Genomic DNA, 19,356 nt, shown 5'->3' on the forward strand with positions numbered 1-19,356 from the left:
TTACAACCAAACTTACAACCGTTACAACCTACCCGTTACAACCAAACTTAAATGTATTTTATATGATGCAACACAAAAGTAACAAGTATTTGTGATGTCTAAAGGAAATGATACAGGGTATTCTAATTATTTTACAGATATAAAACTGAAAATTATCCTGTGCATTTGTATTCAGCCCCCTGTAGTCTGATACCCCTAAATAAAATCCTGAGTGACCAATCGCCTCCAGAAGTCACATAATTAGTACATTGCGTCCCCCTAGGTGTGATTTCTTCTCAGTATAACTACAGCTGTTTTGTGAAGGCCTCAGAGGTTTGTGTGAGAACATTAAGAATCAAACAGCATCATGAAACTGAGGAGCCCACCAGACAGGTCAGGGATAAAGTTGTGGAGAAGAGAAAAGCAGGGTTAGGTTATAAAAAATAGCCCAAGCTCTGAACATCTGTGCAATCCATCATCCCAAAATGGAAGGAGTATGGCACAACTGCAAATCTGCCAAGACATGGCCATCCACCTAACCTGACATCCCAAGCAAGGAGACCACTAATAAGAGAAGCAGCCAAGAGGTCCATGGTCAGTGGAGAAGCTGCAGAGATCCATAGCTCAGGTGGGAGAATATGTCCACAGGACAACTATTAGTCGTGTATCCACAAACCTGGCTTTTATGGAAGAGTGTGTCGCGGGTGTGTCAGAAGTGACAGTCAGTTGGTTGCAGAAGATCTCTTCGTTTGGCATTACAGACACCTTCTTAGATCTGTCTCACTCTAGGAGCCAGCGGCTACCTTCCTCTTGCTAATTAACACCCTGGCCTGAGTATTTAAATGCTTTCAGCATGCCATAGGGAGGCGCCGGTGATATTCGCATGTTTCCTGGTGAAAGCTTGGAGCTACTGCAGTCTGCTTATCCTCTCTGGTGCTAAGAGGACGTGTGTGTAATCTCTCTGAAGTCGGCTCAAGCCAAGTTATTTTCCCCCGTGTGTGTCTACCTTGTTGTCTTTAGTTGTTAGTGGGGACTGACTAGTGCTCATCCCCCCTTCCCTAGCCAGGGCCTAGCTCTAGGGTGATACAGGGTTTTATCTTCCTGTTCGGCGATTGGTGAGAAACCAATATAGGGACTGTAGGGAAGACAGGATGATATTAGATCAGCCTAGGAGGTCTCCACCCACCCCGTTCCTTAGTGTCTGGGCTCCCTTCTCCTCATCTCTTCGTGTTGCACTTTGTCTTTCTTACACTGTGTGTGACAGAGTGGCAAGAAGAAAGACATTTTTAAATGCCATAAGAAGTCCCATATAGAGGACACAGCGAGCATGTGGAGGAAGGGGCTCTGGCAAGATGAGCTAAATGCAAAATGCTATGTGTGGCGGAAAACTAACCCTGAAAACACCATCCCCACCGTCACATATGGTGGTGGCAGCATCATGCTGTGGGGAGGCTTTTCTTCAGCAGGGGCAGGGAAGTTGGTCAGACTATAAATAGATAGATAGATAATAGATAGATAGACCTTATTCTTGGAAGCTTCTTCTTTCTTCTTGTCACCAACAGCTGCAATTGTTGCAAAGTATTGGATGACGCGTTTCGTGTTCACAGTTTTCCCAGCACCGGATTCTCCACTGCGATAAAAAAAAAAGAAATAAACAGAGAGTACTTTATATAAGAGACATAAAAATGTGCAATGTACACAAGTCTGGTATTTTTGGACATGAGAAATAATAGGGACACTGATAAGTCCAGTGTCCCTATGACAAAACTTCCAGCCCCTGTACTCTGGCAGCTGAAGTGGCATGAGGAGTGGCGTTGATGTAACAGTCTTCAATAACTGGATGGAGGAATAATAATACGTACGTGATAAGGATGGACTGGTTCTCGCGATCTGCGGAGAAAGAAAAGGGGAGTCTTTAGTCCTGGAGAGTCCTAACCCCGTTAGTCATGGGTGAGACTCACTGCCTGAGGGTCCTGGGGGTCTAACCTCTATCGGGATGAGAATGACCCTATAACTGGGTGTCGACCTTCAAAGACTGGATGGACCATCAGATCCAGAAAATTAATATGACCATCTATGGTCCACCATCTGGCCCGTCCTACATTTTCCCCATCACGTCTCCATCATCACTGAGGCTGCCCTCATACAGCAGGTGCCGATCTATGGATCACCCCAATGGACTTCCAACCCAAAATTCGGAGAAGTCCTACAGATCATGACCATTCTCTGAGACACTCACCGGTCAGCATGGCTTGATAAGCATTATCGGAGATGGAGAAGATGTGTGGTGGGGCCTCCTGACGCTTCTTGCCTCGGTATCCTGCCACCACCTCGGGGTTGTACACCGGAAGCCACTTGTAGGGGTTCACGGTGACACAGAACAATCCAGAATAGGTCTGTGGTTGAGCAGGAAGAGATATATGTTAATGGCGAGGCAAAAGAACCAGGACATGGCCGGGGATTCATTTAGGGTCAGAAATTCCCTGTTGAGTTCTCGGAAACTCACTGTCTCCAGCGAAAGAATGAGACCCAGAGACATCCGGCCATACTAGATTGTTACTTTGTTACAATATTACTTTATTACATTGCAACATTGTTGCTACGGAAATTCAGAAATAGAAACACCCAACATCTATACGTGTTAAACTGAGAGTTAAGGACGAGAATATTGACGAGGCCGTCTGATCACTTGTCCCATCCTGACCTGAAGGAGCAAAGCACTTACGTAGATCATCCAGGCCGCGTAGCGCTCTTTGAGGTTATACAAGACGGCGGGTTCATTCAGGTGGGTCATCATCGCCATGTCTTCTATCTTATCGTACTTTGGGGGGTTCATGGGGAAAACTTGGTCATCCTTCACTGTTACAGTCTGAGGGCAAATGTACATATTGTCAGTGCACCCCAAGTACCCCGAGTGTCATTATCCTGTACCCCCAGTGTCAGTGCACCCCAAGTACCCCGAGTGTCATTATCCTGTACCCCGAGTGTCATTATCCTGTACCCAAGTGTAAGTGTCATTATCCATATCCCGAGTGTCAGCATCATTATCCTGTACCCCGATTGTCAGTGTCATTATCCTGTACCCCGAGTGTCATTATCCTGTACCCCAAGTGTCATTATCCTGTTCCCCAAGTGTCATTATCCTGTACCCCAGTGTCATTATCCTGTACCCCAAGTGTCAGTGTCATTATCCTGTACCCCCAGTGTCATTATCCTGTACCCCCAGTGTCATCATCCTGTACTCCCAGTGTCATCATCCTGTACCCCTAGTGTCATTATCCTGTACCCCCAGTGTCATTATCCTGTACCCCAGTATCATTATCCTGTACACCGAGTGTCAGTGTCATTATCCTGTACCCCGAGTGTCATTATCCTGTACCCCCAGTGTCATCATCCTGTACTCCCAGTGTCATCATCCTGTACCCCTAGTGTCATTATCCTGTACCCCCAGTGTCATTATCCTGTACCCCAGTGTCATTATCCTGTACCCCCAGTGTCAGTGTCATTATCCTGTACCCCGAGTGTCATTATCCTGTACCCCGAGTGTCAGTGTCATTATCCTGTACCCCAAGTGTCAGTGTCATTATCCTGTACCCCCAGTGTCATTATCCTGTACCCCAGTGTCATTATCCTGTACACTGAGTGTCAGTGTCATTATCCTGTACCCCGAGTGTCATTATCCTGTACCCCCAGTGTCATCATCCTGTACTCCCAGTGTCATCATCCTGTACCCCCAGTGTCAGTGTCATTATCCTGTACCCCAGTGTCATTATCCTGTACACCGAGTGTCAGTGTCATTATCCTGTACCCCAAGTGTCAGTGTCATTATCCTGTACCCCCAGTGTCATTATCCTGTACCCCAGTGTCATCATCCTGTACACCGAGTGTCATTATCCTGTACACCGAGTGTCATTATCCTGTACCCCCAGTGTCATCATCCTGTACTCCCAGTGTCATCATCCTGTACCCCCAGTGTCAGTGTCATTATCCTGTACCCCAGTGTCATTATCCTGTACACCGAGTGTCAGTGTCATTATCCTGTACCCCCAGTGTCATTATCCTGTACCCCAGTGTCATTATCCTGTACCCCCAGTGTCAGTGTCATTATCCTGTACCCCGAGTGTCATTATCCTGTACCCCAGTGTCATTATCCTGTACCCCGAGTGTCATTATCCTGTACCCCGAGTGTCAGTGTCATTATCCTGTACCCTAAGTGTCATTATCCTGTACCCCCAGTGTCATTATCCTGTACCCCAGTGTCATTATCCTGTACACCGAGTGTCAGTGTCATTATCCTGTACCCCGAGTGTCATTATCCTGTACCCCCAGTGTCATCATACTGTACTCCCAGTGTCATCATCCTGTACCCCTAGTGTCATTATCCTGCACCCCCAGTGTCATTATCCTGTACCCCAGTGTCATTATCCTGTACCCCCAGTGTCAGTGTCATTATCCTGTACCCCCAGTGTCATTATCCTGTACCCCCAGTGTCAGTGTCATTATCCTGTACCCCCAGTGTCATTATCCTGTACACCGAGTGTCAGTGTCATTATCCTGTACCCCGAGTGTCAGTGTCATTATCCTGTACCCCTAGTGTCATTATCCTGCACCCCCAGTGTCATTATCCTGTAACCCAGTGTCATTATCCTGTACAACGAGTGTCAGTGTCATTATCCTGTACCCCGAGTGTCAGTGTCATCATCCTGTACCCCTAGTGTCATTATCCTGCACCCCCAGTGTCATTATCCTGTACCCCAGTGTCATTATCCTGTACCCCCAGTGTCAGTGTCATTATCCTGTACCCCCAGTGTCATTATCCTGTAACCCCAGTGTCAGTGTCATTATCCTGTACCCCCAGTGTCATCATCCTGTACCCCAGTGTCATTATCCTGTACCCCCAGTGTCATTATCCTGTACTCCCAGTGTCAGTGTCATTATCCTGTACCCCGAGTGTCATTATTCTGTACCCCCAGTGTCATTATCCTGTACCCCAGTGTCATTATCCTGTACCCCCAGTGTCAGTGTCATTATCCTGTACCCCGAGTGTCATTATCCTGTACCCCGAGTGTCATTATCCTGTACCCCCAGTGTCATCATCCTGTACCCCAGTGTCATTATCCTGTACCCCCAGTGTCATTATCCTGTACTCCCAGTGTCAGTGTCATTATCCTGTACCCCGAGTGTCATTATTCTGTACCCCCAGTGTCATTATCCTGTACCCCAGTGTCATTATCCTGTACCCCCAGTGTCAGTGTCATTATCCTGTACCCCAGTGTCATTATCCTGTACCCCAGTGTCATTATCCTGTACCCCCAGTGTCAGTGTCATTATCCTGTACCCCGAGTGTCATTATCCTGTACCCCGAGTGTCAGTGTCATTATCCTGTACCCCGAGTGTCAGTGTCATTATCCTGTACCCCGAGTGTCATTATCCTGTACCCCCAGTGTCATCATCCTGTACTCCCAGTGTCATCATCCTGTACCCCTAGTGTCATTATCCTGTACCCCCAGTGTCATTATCCTGTACCCCCAGTGTCATTATCCTGTACCCCCAGTGTCAGTGTCATTATCCTGTACCCCCAGTGTCATTATCCTGTACACCGAGTGTCAGTGTCATTATCCTGTACCCCGAGTGTCAGTGTCATTATCCTGTACCCCCAGTGTCATTATCCTGTACCCCCAGTGTCATTATCCTGTACACCGAGTGTCAGTGTCATTATCCTGTACCCCGAGTGTCAGTGTCACTATCCTGTACCCCGAGTGTCAGTGTCATTATCCTGTACCCCGAGTGTCATTATCCTGTACCCCGAGTGTCAGTGTCATTATCCTGTACCCCGAGTGTCAGTGTCATTATCCTGTACCCCCAGTGTCATTATCCTGTACCCCCAGTGTCATTATCCTGTACCCCAGTGTCATTATCCTGTACCCCGAGTGTCAGTGTCATTATCCTGTACCCCCCAGTGTCATCATCCTGTACTCCCAGTGTCATCATCCTGTACCCCTAGTGTCATTATCCTGTACCCCCAGTGTCATCATCCTGTACCCCCAGTGTCATCATCCTGTACTCCCAGTGTCATCATCCTGTACCCCTAGTGTCATTATCCTGTACCCCCAGTGTCATTATCCTGCACCCCAGTGTCATTATCCTGTACCCCCAGTGTCAGTGTCATTATCCTGTACCCCTAGTGTCATTATCCTGTACCCCCAGTGTCATTATCCTGTACCCCAGTGTCATTATCCTGTACCCCCAGTGTCAGTGTCATTATCCTGTACCCCCAGTGTCATTATCCTGTACCCCCAGTGTCATTATCCTGTACACCCAGTGTAATTATCCTGTACCCCAGTGTCATTATCCTGTACCCCCAGTGTCAGTGTCATTATCCTGTACCCCCAGTGTCATTATCCTGTACCCCGAGTGTCAGTGTCATTATCCTGTACCCCAGTGTCATTATCCTGTACCCCGAGTGTCATTATCCTGTACCCCAGTGTCATTATCCTGTACCCCGAGTGTCATTATCCTGTACCCCCAGTGTCATCATCCTGTACTCCCAGTGTCATCATCCTGTACCCCTAGTGTCATTATCCTGTACCCCCAGTGTCATTATCCTGTGCCCCAGTGTCATTATCCTGTACCCCCAGTGTCAGTGTCATTATCCTGTACCCCGAGTGTCAGTGTTATTATCCTGTACCCCGAGTGTCATTATCCTGTACCCCCAGTGTCATCATCCTGTACTCCCAGTGTCATCATCCTGTACCCCTAGTGTCATTATCCTGTACCCCCAGTGTCATTATCCTGTACCCCAGTGTCATTATCCTGTACCCCCAGTGTCAGTGTCATTATCCTGTACCCCGAGTGTCAGTGTTATTATCCTGTACCCCCAGTGTCATTATCCTGTACCCCAGTGTCATTATCCTGTACCCCGAGTGTCAGTGTCATTATCCTGTACCCCCAGTGTCATTATCCTGTACACTGAGTGTCAGTGTCATTATCCTGCACCCCCAGTGTCATTATCCTGTACCCCAGTGTCATTATCCTGTACCCCCAGTGTCAGTGTCATTATCCTGTACCCCCAGTGTCATTATCCTGTACCCCGAGTGTCAGTGTCATTATCCTGTACCCCAGTGTCATTATCCTGTACACCGAGTGTCAGTGTCATTATCCTGTACCCCGAGTGTCATTATCCTGTACCCCCAGTGTCATCATCCTGTACTCCCAGTGTCATCATCCTGTACCCCTAGTGTCATTATCCTGTACCCCCAGTGTCATTATCCTGTGCCCCAGTGTCATTATCCTGTACCCCCAGTGTCAGTGTCATTATCCTGTACCCCGAGTGTCAGTGTTATTATCCTGTACCCCGAGTGTCATTATCCTGTACCCCCAGTGTCATCATCCTGTACTCCCAGTGTCATCATCCTGTACCCCTAGTGTCATTATCCTGTACCCCCAGTGTCATTATCCTGTACCCCAGTGTCATTATCCTGTACCCCCAGTGTCAGTGTCATTATCCTGTACCCCGAGTGTCAGTGTTATTATCCTGTACCCCCAGTGTCATTATCCTGTACCCCAGTGTCATTATCCTGTACCCCGAGTGTCAGTGTCATTATCCTGTACCCCCAGTGTCATTATCCTGTACACTGAGTGTCAGTGTCATTATCCTGTACACCGAGTGTCAGTGTCATCATCCTGTACCCCGAGTGTCAGTGTTATTATCCTGTACCCCTAGTGTCATTATCCTGCACCCCCAGTGTCATTATCCTGTACCCCCAGTGTCAGTGTCATTATCCTGTACCCCCAGTGTCATTATCCTGTACCCCGAGTGTCAGTGTCATTATCCTGTACCCCAGTGTCATTATCCTGTACACCGAGTGTCAGTGTCATTATCCTGTACCCCGAGTGTCATTATCCTGTACCCCCAGTGTCATCATCCTGTACACCGAGTGTCATTATCCTGTACCCCCAGTGTCAGTGTCATTATCCTGTACCCCGAGTGTCAGTGTCATTATCCTGTACCCCGAGTGTCAGTGTCATTATCCTGTACCCCGAGTGTCATTATCCTGTACCCCCAGTGTCATCATCCTGTACACCGAGTGTCATTATCCTGTACCCCCAGTGTCAGTGTCATCATCCTGTACCCCGAGTGTCAGTGTCATTATCCTGTACCCCGAGTGTCAGTGTCATTATCCTGTACCCCGAGTGTCATTATCCTGTACCCCCAGTGTCATCATCCTGTACTCCCAGTGTCATCATCCTGTACCCCTAGTGTCATTATCCTGTGCCCCAGTGTCATTATCCTGTACCCCCAGTGTCATTATCCTGTACCCCGAGTGTCATTATCCTGTACCCCGAGTGTCAGTGTCATTATCCTGTACCCCCAGTGTCATTATCCTGTACCCCCAGTGTCATTATCCTGTACACCGAGTGTCAGTGTCATTATCCTGTACCCCGAGTGTCAGTGTCATTATCCTGTACCCCCAGTGTCATTATCCTGTACCCCCAGTGTCATTATCCTGTACACCGAGTGTCAGTGTCATTATCCTGTACCCCGAGTGTCAGTGTCATTATCCTGTACCCCGAGTGTCAGTGTCATTATCCTGTACCCCGAGTGTCATTATCCTGTATCCCGAGTGTCAGTGTCATTATCCTGTACCCCGAGTGTCAGTGTCATTATCCTGTACCCCCAGTGTCATTATCCTGTACCCCCAGTGTCATTATCCTGTACCCCAGTGTCATTATCCTGTACCCCGAGTGTCAGTGTCATTATCCTGTACCCCCCAGTGTCATCATCCTGTACTCCCAGTGTCATCATCCTGTACCCCTAGTGTCATTATCCTGTACCCCCAGTGTCATCATCCTGTACCCCCAGTGTCATCATCCTGTACTCCCAGTGTCATCATCCTGTACCCCCAGTGTCATTATCCTGTACCCCCAGTGTCATTATCCTGCACCCCAGTGTCATTATCCTGTACCCCCAGTGTCAGTGTCATTATCCTGTACCCCGAGTGTCATTATCCTGTACCCCGAGTGTCAGTGTCATTATCCTGTACCCCAAGTGTCAGTGTCATTATCCTGTACCCCCAGTGTCATTATCCTGTACCCCAGTGTCATTATCCTGTACACCGAGTGTCAGTGTCATTATCCTGTACCCCGAGTGTCATTATCCTGTACCCCCAGTGTCATCATCCTGTACTCCCAGTGTCATCATCCTGTACCCCTAGTGTCATTATCCTGTACCCCCAGTGTCATTATCCTGTACCCCAGTGTCATTATCCTGTACCCCCAGTGTCAGTGTCATTATCCTGTACCCCGAGTGTCATTATCCTGTACCCCGAGTGTCAGTGTCATTATCCTGTACCCCAAGTGTCAGTGTCATTATCCTGTACCCCCAGTGTCATTATCCTGTACCCCAGTATCATTATCCTGTACTCCCAGTGTCATCATCCTGTACCCCAAGTGTCAGTGTCATTATCCTGTACCCCGAGTGTCATTATCCTGTACCCCCAGTGTCATCATCCTGTACTCCCAGTGTCATCATCCTGTACCCCAAGTGTCAGTGTCATTATCCTGTACCCCCAGTGTCATTATCCTGTACCCCAGTGTCATTATCCTGTACACCGAGTGTCAGTGTCATTATCCTGTACCCCGAGTGTCATTATCCTGTACCCCCAGTGTCATTATCCTGTACCCCAGTGTCATTATCCTGTACCCCCAGTGTCAGTGTCATTATCCTGTACCCCGAGTGTCATTATCCTGTACCCCAGTGTCATTATCCTGTACCCCAGTGTCATTATCCTGTACACCGAGTGTCAGTGTCATTATCCTGTACCCCGAGTGTCATTATCCTGTACCCCCAGTGTCATCATCCTGTACCCCAGTGTCATTATCCTGTACACCGAGTGTCAGTGTCATTATCCTGTACCCCGAGTGTCATTATCCTGTACCCCCAGTGTCATCATCCTGTACTCCCAGTGTCATCATCCTGTACCCCTAGTGTCATTATCCTGCACCCCCAGTGTCATTATCCTGTACCCCAGTGTCATTATCCTGTACACCGAGTGTCAGTGTCATTATCCTGTACCCCGAGTGTCATTATCCTGTACCCCCAGTGTCATCATCCTGTACCCCAGTGTCATTATCCTGTACACCGAGTGTCAGTGTCATTATCCTGTACCCCGAGTGTCATTATCCTGTACCCCCAGTGTCATCATCCTGTACTCCCAGTGTCATCATCCTGTACCCCGAGTGTCATTATCCTGTACCCCCAGTGTCATTATCCTGTACCCCAGTGTCATTATCCTGTACACCGAGTGTCAGTGTCATTATCCTGTACCCCGAGTGTCATTATCCTGTACCCCCAGTGTCATCATCCTGTACTCCCAGTGTCATCATCCTGTACCCCTAGTGTCATTATCCTGCACCCCCAGTGTCATTATCCTGTACCCCAGTGTCATTATCCTGTACCCCCAGTGTCAGTGTCATTATCCTGTACCCCCAGTGTCATTATCCTGTACCCCCAGTGTCAGTGTCATTATCCTGTACCCCCAGTGTCATTATCCTGTACCCCCAGTGTCAGTGTCATTATCCTGTACCCCCAGTGTCATTATCCTGTACCCCGAGTGTCAGTGTCATTATCCTGTACCCCTAGTGTCATTATCCTGCACCCCCAGTGTCATTATCCTGTACCCCAGTGTCATTATCCTGTACCCCCAGTGTCAGTGTCATTATCCTGTACCCCCAGTGTCATTATCCTGTACCCCGAGTGTCAGTGTCATTATCCTGTACCCCAGTGTCATTATCCTGTACACCGAGTGTCAGTGTCATTATCCTGTACCCCGAGTGTCATTATCCTGTACCCCCAGTGTCATCATCCTGTACTCCCAGTGTCATCATCCTGTACTCCCAGTGTCATCATCCTGTACCCCTAGTGTCATTATCCTGTACCCCCAGTGTCATTATCCTGTACCCCCAGTGTCAGTGTCATTATCCTGTACCCCGAGTGTCATTATCCTGTACCCCGAGTGTCAGTGTCATTATCCTGTACCCCCAGTGTCATTATCCTGTACCCCCAGTGTCATTATCCTGTACACCGAGTGTCAGTGTCATTATCCTGTACCCCGAGTGTCATTATCCTGTACTCCCAGTGTCATCATCCTGTACCCCGAGTGTCATTATCCTGTACCCCCAGTGTCATTATCCTGTACCCCCAGTGTCATTATCCTGTACCCCAGTGTCATTATCCTGTACACCGAGTGTCAGTGTCATTATCCTGTACCTCCAGTGTCATTATCCTGTACACCGAGTGTCATCATCCTGTACCCCGAGTGTCATTATCCTGTACTCCCAGTGTCATCATCCTGTACCCCGAATGTCATTATCCTGTACCCCGAGTGTCATTATCCTGTACTCCCAGTGTCATCATCCTGTACCCCGAGTGTCATTATCCTGTACCCCCAGTGTCATCATCCTGTACCCCGAGTGTCATTATCCTGTACCCCGAGTGTCCGTGTCATTATCCTGTACCCCGAGTGTCATTATCCTGTACCCCGAGTGTCAGTGTCATTATCCTGTTCCCCCAGTGTCAGTGTCATTATCCTGTACACCGAGTGTCATCATCCTGTACTCCCAGTGTCATCATCCTGTACCCCGAGTGTCATTATCCTGTACCCCGAGTGTCAGTGTCATTATCCTGTTCCCCCAGTGTCAGTGTCATTATCCTGTACACCGAGTGTCATTATCCTGTACCCCGAGTGTCAGTGTCATTATCCTGTACCCCGAGTGTCATTATCCTGTACCCCGAGTGTCAGTGTCATTATCCTGTTCCCACAGTGTCAGTGTCATTATCCTGTACACCGAGTGTCATCATCCTGTACTCCCAGTGTCATCATCCTGTACCCCCAGTGTCATCATCCTGTACCCCCAGTGTCATCATCCTGTACTCCCAGTGTCATCATCCTGTACTCCCAGTGTCATCATCCTGTACCCCTAGTGTCATTATCCTGTACCCCCAGTATCATTATCCTGTACCGCCAGTGTCATTATCCTGCACCCCAGTGTCATTATCCTGTACCCCCAGTGTCAGTGTCATTATCCTGTACCCCCAGTGTCATTATCCTGTACTCCCAGTGTCATCATCCTGTACCCCCAGTGTCATCATCCTGTACCCCCAGTGTCATCATCCTGTACTCCCAGTGTCATCATCCTGTACCCCTAGTGTCATTATCCTGTACCCCAGTATCATTATCCTGTACCGCCAGTGTCATTATCCTGCACCCCAGTGTCATTATCCTGTACCCCCAGTGTCAGTGTCATTATCCTGTACCCCCAGTGTCATTATCCTGTACCCCCAGTGTCATTATCCTGCACCCCAGTGTCATTATCCTGTACCCCCAGTGTCAGTGTCATTATCCTGTACCCCGAGTGTCATTATTCTGTACCCCGAGTGTCAGTGTCATTATCCTGTACCCCAAGTGTCAGTGTCATTATCCTGTACCCCCAGTGTCATTATCCTGTACCCCAGTGTCATTATCCTGTACACCGAGTGTCAGTGTCATTATCCTGTACCCCAGTGTCATTATCCTGTACCCCCAGTGTCAGTGTCATTATCCTGTACCCCGAGTGTCATTATCCTGTACCCCGAGTGTCAGTGTCATTATCCTGTACCCCAAGTGTCAGTGTCATTATCCTGTACCCCCAGTGTCATTATCCTGTACCCAGTGTCATTATCCTGTACACCGAGTGTCAGTGTCATTATCCTGTACCCCGAGTGTCATTATCCTGTACCCCCAGTGTCATCATCCTGTACTCCCAGTGTCATCATCCTGTACCCATAGTGTCATTATCCTGTACCCCCAGTGTCATTATCCTGTACCCCAGTGTCATTATCCTGTACCCCGAGTGTCAGTGTCATTATCCTGTACCCCAAGTGTCAGTGTCATTATCCTGTACCCCGAGTGTCATTATCCTGTACCCCCAGTGTTATTATCCTGTACCCCCAGTGTCATTATCCTGTACCCCAGTGTCATTATCCTGTACACCGAGTGTCAGTGTCATTATCCTGTACCCCGAGTGTCATTATCCTGTACCCCCAGTGTCATCATCCTGTACCCCTAGTGTCATTATCCTGTACCCCCAGTGTCATCATCCTGTACTCCCAGTGTCATCATCCTATACCCCAAGTGTCATTATCCTGTACCCCCAGTGTCATTATCCTGTACCCCCAGTGTCATTATCCTGTACCCCCAGTGTCAGTGTCATTATCCTGTACCCCGAGTGTCATTATCCTGTACCCCGAGTGTCAGTGTCATTATCCTGTACCCCGAGTGTCATTATCCTGTACCCCAAGTGTCAGTGTCATTATCCTGTACCCCCAGTGTCATTATCCTGTACCCCAGTGTCATTATCCTGTACACCGAGTGTCATCATCCTGTACCCCTAGTGTCATTATCCTGTACCCCCAGTGTCATTATCCTGTACCCCAGTGTCATTATCCTGTACCCCCAGTGTCATCATCCTGTACTCCCAGTGTCATCATCCTGTACCCCTAGTGTCATTATCCTGTACCCCCAGTGTCATTATCCTGTACCCCAGTGTCATTATCCTGTACCCCCAGTGTCAGTGTCATTATCCTGTACCCCGAGTGTCATTATCATGTACCCCGAGTGTCAGTGTCATTATCCTGTACCCCAAGTGTCAGTGTCATTATCCTGTACCCCCAGTGTCATTATCCTGTACCCCAGTGTCATTATCCTGTACAACGAGTGTCAGTGTCATTATCCTGTACCCCGAGTGTCATTATCCTGTACCCCCAGTGTCATCATCCTGTACTCCCAGTGTCATCATCCTGTACCCCTAGTGTCATTATCCTGTACCCCCAGTGTCATTATCCTGTACCCCAGTGTCATTATCCTGTACCCCCAGTGTCATTATCCTGTACCCCGAGTGTCATTATCCTGTACCCCAAGTGTCAGTGTCATTATCCTGTACCCCCAGTGTCATTATCCTGTACCCCAGTGTCATTATCCTGTACACTGAGTGTCAGTGTCATTATCCTGTACCCCGAGTGTCATTATCCTGTACCCCCAGTGTCATCATCCTGTACTCCCAGTGTCATCATCCTGTACCCCTAGTGTCATTATCCTGTACCCCCAGTGTCATTATCCTGTACCCCAGTGTCATTATCCTGTACCCCCAGTGTCAGTGTCATTATCCTGTACCCCGAGTGTCATTATCCTGTACCCCGAGTGTCAGTGTCATTATCCTGTACCCCAAGTGTCAGTGTCATTATCCTGTACCCCCAGTGTCATTATCCTGTACCCCGAGTGTCATTATCCTGTACCCCCAGTGTCATTATCCTGTACAACGAGTGTCAGTGTCATTATCATGTACCCCAGTGTCATCATCCTGTACCCCCAGTGTCATTATCCTGTACCCCCAGTGTCATCATCCTGTACCCCCAGTGTCATCATCCTGTACCCCTAGTGTCATTATCCTGTACGCCCAGTGTCATTATCCTGTACCCCCAGTGTCAGTGTCATTATCCTGTACCCCGAGTGTCATTATCCAGTACCCCGAGTGTCAGTGTCATTATCCTGTACCCCAAGTGTCAGTGTCATTATCCTGTACTCCCAGTGTCATTATCCTGTACCCCCTGTGTAATTATCCTGTACCCCAGTGTCATTATCCTGTACACCCAGTGTCAGTGTCATTATCCTGTACCCCCAGTGTCATTATCCTGTACCCCAGTGTCATTATCCTGTACCCCGAGTGTCAGTGTCATTATCCTGTACCCCCAGTGTCATTATTCTGTACCCCAGTGTCATTATCCTGTACCCCAGTGTCATTATCCTGTACACCGAGTGTCAGTGTCATTATCCTGTACCCCGAGTGTCATTATCCTGTTCCCCCAGTGTCATCATCCTGTACTCCCAGTGTCATCATCCTGTACCCCTAGTGTCATTATCCTATACCCCCAGTGTCATTATCCTGTACCCCAGTGTCATTATCCTGTACCCCCAGTGTCATCATCCTGTACTCCCAGTGTCATCATCCTGTACCCCCAGTGTCATCATCCTGTACTCCCAGTGTCATTATCCTGTACCCCGAGTGTCATTATCCTGTCCCCCGAGTGTCAGTGTCATTATCCTGTACCCCAAGTGTCAGTGTCATTATCCTGTACCCCGAGTGTCATTATCCTGTACCCCCAGTGTCATCATCCTGTACTCCCAGTGTCATCATCCTGTACCCCTAGTGTCATTATCCTGTACCCCCAGTGTCATTATCCTGTACCCCAGTATCATTATCCTGTACCCCCAGTGTCAGTGTCATTATCCTGTACCCCGAGTGTCATTATCCTGTACGCCCAGTGTCAGTGTCATTATCCTGTACCCCGAGTGTCATTATCCTGTACCCCGAGTGTCAGCGTCATTATCCTGTACCCCCAGTGTCAGTGTCATTATCCTGTACCCCAAGTGTCATTATCCTGTACCCCGAGTGTCAGTGTCAATATCCTGTACCCCAAGTGTCAGTGTCATTATCCTGTACCCCCAGTGTCATTATCCTGTACCCCAGTGTCATTATCCTGTACCCCCAGTGTCATCATCCTGTACTCCCAGTGTCATCATCCTGTACCCCCAGTGTCATCATCCTGTACTCCCAGTGTCATTATCCTGTACCCCAGTGTCATTATCCTGTACCCCGAGTGTCATTATCCTGTCCCCCGAGTGTCAGTGTCATTATCCTGTACCCCAAGTGTCAGTGTCATTATCCTGTACCCCCAGTGTCATTATCCTGTACCCCAGTGTCATTATCCTGTACACCGAGTGTCAGTGTCATTATCCTGTACCCCGAGTGTCATTATCCTGTACCCCCAGTGTCATCATCCTGTACTCCCAGTGTCATCATCCTGTACCCCTAGTGTCATTATCCTGTACCCCCAGTGTCATTATCCTGTACCCCAGTATCATTATCCTGTACCCCCAGTGTCAGTGTCATTATCCTGTACCCCGAGTGTCATTATCCTGTACCCCCAGTGTCAGTGTCATTATCCTGTACCCCGAGTGTCATTATCCTGTACCCCGAGTGTCAGCGTCATTATCCTGTACCCCCAGTGTCAGTGTCATTATCCTGTACCCCAAGTGTCATTATCCTGTACCCCGAGTGTCAGTGTCAATATCCTGTACCCCAAGTGTCAGTGTCATTATCCTGTACCCCCAGTGTCATTATCCTGTACCCCAGTGTCATTATCCTGTACACCGAGTGTCAGTGTCATTATCCTGTACCCCGAGTGTCATTATCCTGTACCCCCAGTGTCATCATCCTGTACTCCCAGTGTCATCATCCTGTACCCCTAGTGTCATTATCCTGTACCCCCAGTGTCATTATCCTGTACCCCAGTGTCATTATCCTGTACCCCCAGTGTCAGTGTCATTATCCTGTACCCCGAGTGTCATTATCCTGTACCCCGAGTGTCAGTGTCATTATCCTGTACCCCAAGTGTCAGTGTCATTATCCTGTACCCCCAGTGTCATTATCCTGTACCCCGAGTGTCATTATCCTGTACCCCAGTGTCATTATCCTGTACACCGAGTGTCAGTGTCATTATCCTGTACCCCGAGTGTCATTATCCTGTACCCCCAGTGTCATCATCCTGTACTCCCAGTGTCATCATCCTGTACCCCTAGTGTCATTATCCTGTACCCCCAGTGTCATTATCCTGTACCCCAGTGTCATTATCCTGTACCCCCAGTGTCAGTGTCATTATCCTGTACCCCGAGTGTCATTATCCTGTACCCCGAGTGTCAGTGTCATTATCCTGTACCCCCAGTGTCATTATCCTGTACCCCCAGTGTCATTATCCTGTACCCCCAGTGTCAGTGTCATTATCCTGTACCCCGAGTGTCATTATCCTGTACCCCGAGTGTCAGTGTCATTATCCTGTACCCCAAGTGTCAGTGTCATTATCCTGTACCCCCAGTGTCATTATCCTGTACCCCAGTGTCATTATCCTGTACACCGAGTGTCAGTGTCATTATCCTGTACCCCGAGTGTCATTATCCTGTACCCCCAGTGTCATCATCCTGTACTCCCAGTGTCATCATCCTGTACCCCTAGTGTCATTATCCTGTACCCCCAGTGTCATTATCCTGTACCCCCAGTGTCATTATCCTGCACCCCTAGTGTCATCATCCTGTACTCCCAGTGTCATTATCCTGTACCCCCAGTGTCAGTGTCATTATCCTGTACCCCGAGTGTCATTTTCCTGTACCCCGAGTGTCAGTGTCATTATCCTGTACCCCAAGTGTCAGTGTCATTATCCTGTACCCCCAGTGTCATTATCCTGTACCCCAGTGTCATTATCCTGTACACCGAGTGTCAGTGTCATTATCCTGTACCCCGAGTGTCATTATCCTGTACTCCCAGTGTCATCATCCTGTACCCCTAGTGTCATTATCCTGTACCCCCAGTGTCATTATCCTGTACCCCAGTGTCATTATCCTGTACCCCCAGTGTCAGTGTCATTATCCTGTACCCCGAGTGTCATTATCCTGTACCCCAAGTGTCAGTTTCATTATCCTGTACCCCCAGTGTCATTATCCTGTACCCCAGTGTCATTATCCTGTACACCGAGTATCAGTGTCATTATCCTGTACCCCGAGTGTCATTATCCTGTACCCCCAGTGTCATCATCCTGTACTCCCAGTGTCATCATCCTGTACCCCTAGTGTCATTATCCTGTACCCCCAGTGTCATTATCCTGTACCCCAGTGTCATTATCCTGTACCCCCAGTGTCAGTGTCATTATCCTGTACCCCAAGTGTCATTATCCTGTACCCCGAGTGTCAGTGTCATTATCCTGTACCCCAAGTGTCAGTGTCATTATCCTGTACCCCCAGTGTCATTATCCTGTACCCCAGTGTCATTATCCTGTACACCGAGTGTCAGTGTCATTATCCTGTACCCCGAGTGTCATTATCCTGTACCCCCAGTGTCATCATCCTGTACTCCCAGTGTCATCATCCTGTACCCCTAGTGTCATTATCCTGTACCCCCAGTGTCATTATCCTGTACCCCCAGTGTCATCATCCTGTACTCCCAGTGTCATTATCCTGTACCCCCAGTGTCATTATCCTGTACCCCAGTGTCATTATCCTGTACCCCCAGTGTCAGTGTCATTATCCTGTACCCCGAATGTCATTATCCTGTGCCCCCAGTGTCAGTGTCATTATCCTGTACCCCCAGTGTCAGTGTCATTATCCTGTACCCCAGTGTCATTATCCTGTACCCCCAGTGTCAGTGTCATTATCCTATACCCCGAGTGTCATTATCCTGTGCCCCCAGTGTCAGTGTCATTATCCTGTACCCCGAGTGTCATTATCCTGTACCCCAGTGTCATTATCCTGTACCCCCAGTGTCAGTGTCATTATCCTGTACCCCCAGTGTCATTATCCTGTACCCCAGTGTCATTTTCCTGTACACCGAGTGTCAGTGTCATTATCCTGTACCCCGAGTGTCATTATCCTGTACCCCCAGTGTCATCATCCTGTACTCCCAGTGTCATCATCCTGTACCCCTAGTGTCATTATCCTGTACCCCCAGTGTCATTATCCTGTACCCCAGTGTCATTATCCTGCACCCCCAGTGTCAGTGTCATTATCCTCTACCCCGAGTTTCATTATCCTGTACCCCGAGTGTCAGTGTCATTATCCTGTACCCCAAGTGTCAGTGTCATTATCCTGTACCCCCAGTGTCATTATCCTGTACCCCCAGTGTCATTATCCTGTACACCGAGTGTCAGTGTCATTATCCTGTACCCCGAGTGTCATTATCCTCTACCCCCAGTGTCATCATCCTGTACTCCCTGTGTCATCATCCTGTACCCCTAGTGTCATTATCCTGTACCCCCAGTGTCATTATCCTGTACTCCAGGGTCATTATCCTGTACCCCCAGTGTCAGTGTCATTATCCTGTACCCCGAGTGTCATTATCCTGTACCCCGAGTGTCAGTGTCATTATCCTGTACCCCAAGTGTCAGTGTCATTATCCTGTACCCCCAGTGTCATTATCCTGTACCCCAGTGTCATTATCCTGTACACCGAGTGTCAGTGTCATTATCCTGTACCCCGAGTGTCATTATCCTGTACTCCCAGTGTCATCATCCTGTATCCCTAGCGTCATTATCCTGTACCCCCAGTGTCAGTGTCATTATCCTGTACCCCGAGTGTCATTATCCTGTACCCCAAGTGTCAGTGTCATTATCCTGTACCCCCAGTGTCATTATCCTGTACCCCAGTGTCATTATCCTGTACACCGAGTGTCAGTGTCATTATCCTGTACCCCGAGTGTCATTATCCTGTACCCCGAGTGTCATTATCCTGTACACCA

The 19,356-nt window shown here is 48.7% G+C and overlaps 1 protein-coding gene across 1 annotated transcript in view; it reads right to left on the minus strand.

The window, feature by feature from the left end:
- The window catches only part of LOC141176355 (myosin-4), a 104,812-nt gene that overhangs the window by 22,088 nt on the left and 63,368 nt on the right, over positions 1–19,356 (minus strand). Inside the window, exons 4-7 of the mRNA XM_073660301.1 lie at positions 2,705–2,848; positions 2,219–2,375; positions 1,842–1,869; positions 1,501–1,609 (exon numbers count right to left, since the gene is read on the minus strand). Coding sequence (XP_073516402.1) covers positions 1,501–1,609; positions 1,842–1,869; positions 2,219–2,375; positions 2,705–2,848 — 438 coding nt within the window. The remainder of the gene's footprint in view (positions 1–1,500; positions 1,610–1,841; positions 1,870–2,218; positions 2,376–2,704; positions 2,849–19,356) is intronic.

This window comes from Phyllobates terribilis, unplaced genomic scaffold (assembly GCF_046119375.1).
Source record: "Phyllobates terribilis strain yellow unplaced genomic scaffold, ASM4611937v1 Scaffold_25__1_contigs__length_18738178, whole genome shotgun sequence".
In the NCBI taxonomy this organism is placed as follows: domain Eukaryota; kingdom Metazoa; phylum Chordata; class Amphibia; order Anura; family Dendrobatidae; genus Phyllobates; species Phyllobates terribilis.